Genomic DNA, 7,190 nt, shown 5'->3' on the forward strand with positions numbered 1-7,190 from the left:
GACAGCAGCAGGACTGGTGGTGTCTGATTTGGGCGACAGGGTTGGGGGGGTTGGGGCTGGAGGCCTCCCGCTGGAGAATGGGGTCCAGGAGGTCCTGAAGGTCACTGCTCTGCTCCCACACAGCCCCTCACAGCCTTCATTGTAAGCAAACCCTTAGATCCGTCCTGAAGCCCTCAGGCTGAATCCACCCCCCTCTGGCCCTGTCTCTCTGCAGCTCTAGGTTTCCCAGGAAGTGGGGGCCTCTCCAGAGGGGGAGGGGTGGCAGTCTGGGACCACCAGCAAGTGGCCCTTCGGCAGCTTGGGACACAGCACCCTTTGTTCTGTCCCCTCCCGCCCTCTCCATCCCAGGCTCTCCGACCTGGATTAGCCGATCCAGAGGAAAGCCTGGAATGTGGTGGGGGGTGGGGGGCAGGCGAGGCACTGAGGTGAGTAGGGCTGCTGGGGTCTCTCCAGGGCAGGGCGATGCCCCCAGCACACTAGGACCCCCCACCCCCACCCCAGAGCGGGGCTCTGTGTGTCCTCTGCCCAGTGAAGGGGTCTCCTTCTCTCTCTAGCTCTGCTGGGAGGGCCGGAGACAGGGACGCCCACCGTGAGGTCCAGTGTGGCCCTGCGCTGCGGTCAATGCCCTGTCCCTTCTCCCTTTCCAAGCAAAAGCCTCTTAGAGGGCGGGGGGTGGGGAACACTCTAAGCCCGAGGCCCGAGGGAACGAGCGGTGGGTGAGAGTCAGGCCGGCGGCTGCTCTGCAGACAAGCCTGGGGGTCTTTGGCCCGTGCCCCCATTAGGCCAGGCTGCCCAGGGGGAACCAGCGGGGCACCCCTCCCAGTAGGCCTCGGGAGATGTGAGGCTGGACATCCAAACCCACAGGACGGCTCAGGTGAGTGTGGGGCGAGAGCTGCCAGGACCACCCCCTTGTCCTGGTCTTCAAGGTGTGGGGACAACAGGCAGGAAAAGCCAGAACCTGGTCCTGGTGAGAGGGTCAGAATCCCAGATCCTCACGGGGCGCTTGGCATCGCCCAAGTGCGGTGAGGAGGGGTAGCGGGAGGGAAGGAGCCCAAGCTGTGGGCTGCTCCCCCCTGCCCGAGAGGCCGACCCGCCTGGGCTGTTACGGGGGGCACAGGTGGCTGCTAGGTGAACCCCCGGCCGGAGCTCCAGGAGTGTGAGAGAATTTAGAGCTGTTTTCTGCTTGTGAAGGGTTTGGGGGGCTGCTAGGGATTTGGGGAGCAGAAGGTCTCTTCAGTGCCCCCTCAAAGGTCCCAGTGGAACCAGAGATCTGACCACCCCCCACCAAGACTCCTGGTTGGTGCGGGGTAATCAATCACCCATCTTACAGGTGGCAAAACTGAGGCTCAGCGAGGGAAGGGGACGTGCCCAAGTCACAAAGCAAAGCCATGGCTAAGCTGGGAAGAACTGGAGCTCAGCTCCCTTGGCTCCCAAAGCAGGCTAATGTTTTTACGGCATGTCCTGGGTTTTTTGTTTTTTGCATAATGTTCTGATGACAGTAGTCATTTCTGATCATTGAGAAAAATGAGGAACATATGGCAAGGCCCGGGCACAAAATAAAGCCACTCATTCTGTAGTAGGCGCCTGGCTGCCGTCTCTGCCCCACACCCCGTGTTAGTTCCTGGCTGAGACCCTCACACGTGCACATGGGATCCTGGTGGTTCCCCGGGCACATGGAGCACACACTGCCCCCCCCCCCCCCCACTCACCAGCACCCCCTCTCGCGCCCCCACTAGGTCCCTAAACAAGGAGTGTCCTCCGGAGGGCATCTTCCTGAAGTCCGGACTCAGGTGGGAACGATTCTGTTATCCACCCCTCATCTTTCCCCAGGCCCCTTGGAGGCGGGGGGATTGGAGTGCGGTTCTACCTCGGTTTCCCCTTCTGGCTCGTTCCAAAGCAGGGCTCACGTGGGTAGCCCCGTGCCTCAGTTTTCCCACGCTGGGTCTCCACCACCCTTTCTTGTCGGGGCTACAGACCTTCGCGGCTCCCTCTTGTCCCCTTCCTCCAGCAAAGGCAGCAGCGATGGGCGCTGGCGGCCCCCGACGGGGTGCGGGACCCCCAGACGGCGGCTGGGGCTGGGCCGTGCTGGGCGCCTGCTTCGTGGTCACCGGTTTCGCCTACGGCTTCCCCAAGGCCGTGAGCGTCTTCTTCCGCGCGCTCATGCGCGACTTCGGCGCGGGCTACAGCGACACGGCCTGGGTGTCTTCCATCATGCTCGCCATGCTCTACGGCACCGGTCAGCGCCCCCCCGCGGGTCCCTGCCCTTCCCCCAGACCCCTGGGGCGGGGGCAGCACGGAAACCACTTTCTTGCCGTGGACACGCTGGCCCCAGAGACAGGGGAGGAGAGGGCAGGAAGGGGGCAGCGGCGCGAGGTGGCGCCCACAGCCGGGTGGCGGACCCGGCCAGTTTGGCCGGCGGGCAGGGCCCCTCCATTCCTGCCAAAGACCTACAGCTTCTGTTACAGGTGGGGAAACAATCTAAATAAAATATGAAATAAAATTTCCCGCTCCCAGCTCGCCGGCGCCCTGACCACCTGCGGGGGTGGGGGGAAACGCTGGCGTTACCCTGACCGCATGGAGGTGGGGGTAAGGGGTGGACAGAGCCCAAGCAGCCCAAGGGACGGTTCCAGCTGTGCAGATTAAACAGCGACGGGCGTCTGCCTCTTCTGCTTTGGGTTCCCTGTTCTCAGGAGGGCTGGGGCTGGGGCCTCTGGACCAAGACGGGTCCCTCCCTTGCCTCCCCTGCAGGGCGCTGCCTCCTTGGTCTGTCCCAGCCACGCTGTGTGACCTTGGGCAGACACCGCCCTCTCTGAACCGAGGGTGCCCTTATCCCTTCGAGCCATCTTCTGGGGGCTGGGAGGTGCCAAGCCTGGAGTGTCCACGGGAGAGAGATTAGTCCGGCCTGAGCGGTGACCGTGCCCTGCCCGCAGGTCCAGTCTCCAGCATCCTCGTGACCCGCTTTGGCTGCCGCCCGGTGATGCTGGTGGGTGGGCTGTTGGCCTCGGCGGGCATGGTCCTAGCATCCTTCGCCACGCGCCTCCTGGAGCTCTACCTGACGGCCGGGGTGCTCACAGGTGAGGGCGGCCACGACTCGCCTCCCCTGCGCGGATGGGGTTGGCCGTGCGGGTTGGGGGCGGGGGGTGGCGGGCGTCCTCTCTGCAAGGCCTCCGGTCCTCAGTTTCCCCTCGAGAGGGGGTTGGCCCTCCCTGTCGGGGCCCGGCCCCCTCCCTCCCGCTGGGGGCTGGGGGCTGGGGGCGGGGGCGAGCTCGGGGAGCCCGGCGCAGCGCCGCCTCGCCCGCAGGCCTGGGCCTGGCCCTCAACTTCCAGCCGTCGCTCATCATGCTGGGGCTGTACTTCGAGCGGCGGCGGCCCCTGGCCAACGGGCTGGCGGCGGCGGGCAGCCCCGTGTTCCTGTCGGCGCTGTCGCCGCTCGGCCAGCAGCTGCTCGAGCGCTTCGGCTGGCGCGGCGGCTTCCTGCTGCTCGGCGGCCTCCTGCTGCACTGCTGCGCGTGCGGCGCCGTCATGCGCCCGCCGCCGGGGCCCGGCCCGCGGCCTCGCCGGGACAGCGCGGACGACGCTCCCGGGGAGGCGGAGGCGCAGCGCGCGGGGCTGCGTCTGCGCGAGGCGCCCCCTGGCGGCCGCCCCCGCCGGCGCCTGCTGGACGTGGCCGTGTGCGCCGACCGCGCCTTCGGGGTGTACGCCGTCACCAAGTTCCTGATGGCGCTCGGGCTCTTCGTGCCCGCCATCCTGCTGGTGAACTACGCCAAGGACGCGGGCGTGCCCGACGCCGACGCCGCCTTCCTGCTGTCCATCGTGGGCTTCGTGGACATCGTGGCGCGGCCGGCGTGCGGCGCCCTGGCGGGCCTGGCGCGCCTCCGACCCCGTGTCGCCTACCTCTTCAGCCTGGCCCTGATGGCCAACGGGCTCACGGACCTGAGCAGCGCACGCGCGCGCTCCTACGGCGCCCTTGTCGCCTTCTGCGTCGCCTTCGGCCTTTCGTACGGCATGGTGGGTGCGCTTCAGTTCGAGGTGCTCATGGCAGCGGTGGGCTCGCACCGCTTCCCCAGCGCGCTGGGCCTGGTGCTGCTCGTCGAGGCCGTGGCTGTGCTCATTGGACCGCCCTCTGCCGGTGCGCCCCGCGGGAGGAGGGGGTGCGGGGCTAGTTTCCTAGAGGGAGGGAAGCGCCCTCCCTGTCCCAGATGGAGCTTCCAGGGATGAGAGGAAGGGCCCATCGACCCGGACAGCCCCGGGGCGGTGTGTGTGGGGGGGGCTTCCCATGGCGAATCAGCCCCTCCTCCAAGGCCGGTACCGCTAGCTCCGGGTGGGGGCGGAAGGGCCAGGGAAAGGTGCCAGGAGGACGTTGACGGCCGCTGACCCATTGGGTCATCTCAAGTGTTGGCTCCAAGTCCTTGTGCAGATGCTTATTCTCCTTTTGCAGTTGGGACAACTGAGGCATAGGGGCCTAGTGCAGTGCGGTCCCAGAGTTCCAGCAGAGCCCCGCCCAGGGCTAAAAGCCCTACCTTTGGAACACTGCAGCCTCTAAGGGTGACCAGGATAGGGCCAGTGTCTTTGAGGAAGCAGCCGTGAGGCCGGGAGCAGAGTCGGGGTGCTCAGGGTGCTCATGGGGTGATGACCCTGGAGCCCAGGGGGGCACCCTCCCTCATCTGTCCAGCGGGCCATGGCCAGCCCCGCCCTGGCTTGGTGAGGCTGCTGTGCAGGGACAGGGTCCCGGCCTTCCACTGCGCACCGCCCGCAGGGCACTCTACTGTCATCCGCTTTAGGCAATCACCATGATGAGAAGCCAGGGAAGGGTCCCTGCCGGGGCCGGCGTACAGGACAGGGTAGACCCCACGGGACAGGACGTAGGATGGTGTGGGGCACATTAGGGCGACAGTGTCCCTATACAAGTGAGAGAGGAACTGAGCTTGGAAAGGGGGAACGTTAGGGCCCTCCTGGGTTGGCGGCTTGTCCCTGAAACAGCAGAGAGCCTGTGAGCAAGAGCGCTGAGGTCCGGCTGTGGGGGGAGCAATGAGGGGAGGCTGACTTTGCTGGGGCCCAGGCTGCCGCTGAGATAGGGCGAGCTGCCCCTCCTTCCAGGGCTGGGCTAGCCGAGCACCCTCAACAAGCCTTGTCATCTCACCCGACTCAGGGTGAGGGCGGGCCCCCCAAGCCTACCACCGAAAGCCACAAAACCAGCCCCCCTGAGGCTCAGGGATCCAGCTTCCATTTTCTCCCGTGACCTGGGGGGGTGGATCTAATAGGGGGTAAGAAGAAGAAGAACACTGCAGGGCTGAGTGTGGGAGGGGCAGGGACAGGGCTGGCTGGCTGGGCAGGGACCAGGAAGGCAAGTTTGGGAGCAGGGCTCAGAGGGGCTCAGGCAGGCAGCCGGCTTGGGGGACACCGGGAAGCCTCCCTGAGGCTACAGAGCTGTGGACCCAGGGGTCACAGCCTGGGGTGGTCGGGGACAAACGTGCCGAGAGGATGGAGCCCACAGAGGAGCCACACTTGGGGGGAGAATATTTACCATTGAAACTAAGAGATTTTCCTGAGTACGAAAGTAGTACATGCCCAGAGAGAACACTCGGCCCAATACAGCGGGGGAAAGAGGGGTTGCAAGCCCCAAGTCTGACCCCCAGCCCGCGCTAGTTTAGGGTACCAGGGCCCCGGGCAGGGGCAGGAGGGGGCTGGGGAGGGAGACAGACAGAAAGCTGAGCCAGGCCTCTGAAGACCAGGGGAGTTAGGTGGAAAGAGCAAGAGTTAGGGGCCCCCAGGAGGGTGAGGCTGTGCCCAGTGCCCGCCCCCCCCCCAGCTCGCTGGCTGGGCAAGTCACAGGGCACATGTGGGGTTTCAGTCTGGCGGTGGAGTGGGGGGGCTTGTAACCTGTAAAGTGCTGCTTCCCCAAAGGCCCCGTATCGCTTAAGAAACTGAGGTCCGAGGAGGTGGTGACATTTTTAAGGTCTCAAATGGCAGAACACGTGTGTGGTTTCGCCTCTGTAAAACGGGAACAAAGCCGGGGGAACGTCTGCGTCACCCAAATGTAAACCCCACCAGGTTGTGGGGAAGGGTGAAGGGTGGGGCTCCCTGCGGGCCCTCACTGCCCCCTCCCTCCGCCCCAGGCCGCCTGGTGGACGCCCTGAAGAACTACGAGATTATCTTCTACCTGGCCGGCTCCGAGGTGGCCCTGGCCGGGGTCTTCATGGCCGTAGCCACCAACTGTTGCCCGCGTCGCTCTCGGGACACCCGGCCAGGCCAAGGTGCCGAGGGCGGGGCCAGTGACACCGAGGACGCTGAGGCCGAAGGGGACTCGGAGGCCCTGCCCACCGCTGCTGAGCCACCTGGCAGCCTCGAAGCCCGGGAGGTGCCAACCCCGGGGGCTCGGCCCGCGGAACCAGAGGTGGAGGCCGAGCCAGGGCCGGACCCCAAGTCTGTATAGCCCCGGGGACCCCAGGCGAGGTGGCTGGGACTTGGGGAAGGGGGCTTACCCTCTCAGAGCCCCGGCGGTCCCAAGAGGCCTGGCACGCTGGAGGCTGCTTTGCAGTGGTCCCCCCTGGGGTCCGGGGGGAGCTCCTCCACCTGCCCAGTGGGCCGCGGCCAGGCCCTGCCCCAGTGACGCTGCTGTGCGTGGACAGGGCTCAGCCTGTGGAAACTGGAGTTCATAAAGCTCGGCTGCAGGACAGGTTCCGCTCCTGTCGTTCCTGTGCTTCCCAGCTCTGGGGGCGGGGGGAGTGGTGGGAAGGGGTCTGAGAGGCTGTCCCCAGGGCCCTCGGCCCCAGAAGGTATTGGGGAAGGGGGAAGAGGGGGCGTGGAGGGGGAGGCTCTCTTGCACTTTGACTTTTCATCTCTTGGGCTTGGGTCCGAGTGCGGGGAGCCCAGGTCTCGCTGTGGCTGGAAAGCCTTCAGGATCTCTTCCCTCTCTGAATATGTTCCCACAAATCTGACACCCAGCACTTTCTTTGCCTCCCTCCCTCCCTCCCAATCATGAGTGTGGAAACCAGGCCCAAGAGTAGGAAGGAGCCTTCCCACCGCAGACCCCTGCTACTCAGCGGTGGGCTCAGGAGAGCCCATCCCACCACCGCCTCCACACCGCGCCCCCCTTGGTCTCATTTTCCATCCGGGCCCTACGAAGGTGTGGGAGCCCTCGGAGATGCCCGGCTAAGACACAGGTCTGCATCCCCGAGTCACTAGAGCAG

General features: G+C 65.7%; 1 protein-coding gene across 1 annotated transcript; it reads left to right on the forward strand.

The window, feature by feature from the left end:
* Positions 1-2,022: 2,022 nt before the first annotated feature.
* Positions 2,023-6,433, forward strand: SLC16A8 (solute carrier family 16 member 8). The gene is made up of 4 exons (XM_026479270.1): positions 2,023-2,236; positions 2,931-3,074; positions 3,302-4,129; positions 6,117-6,433. The coding sequence occupies exons 1-4, from the start codon at positions 2,023-2,025 to the stop codon at positions 6,431-6,433; spliced, it is 1,503 nt and encodes a 500-aa protein (XP_026335055.1).
* Positions 6,434-7,190: the final 757 nt, after the last annotated feature.

The sequence above is a fragment of the Ursus arctos genome, unplaced genomic scaffold (assembly GCF_023065955.2).
Source record: "Ursus arctos isolate Adak ecotype North America unplaced genomic scaffold, UrsArc2.0 scaffold_21, whole genome shotgun sequence".
Taxonomy (NCBI): domain Eukaryota; kingdom Metazoa; phylum Chordata; class Mammalia; order Carnivora; family Ursidae; genus Ursus; species Ursus arctos.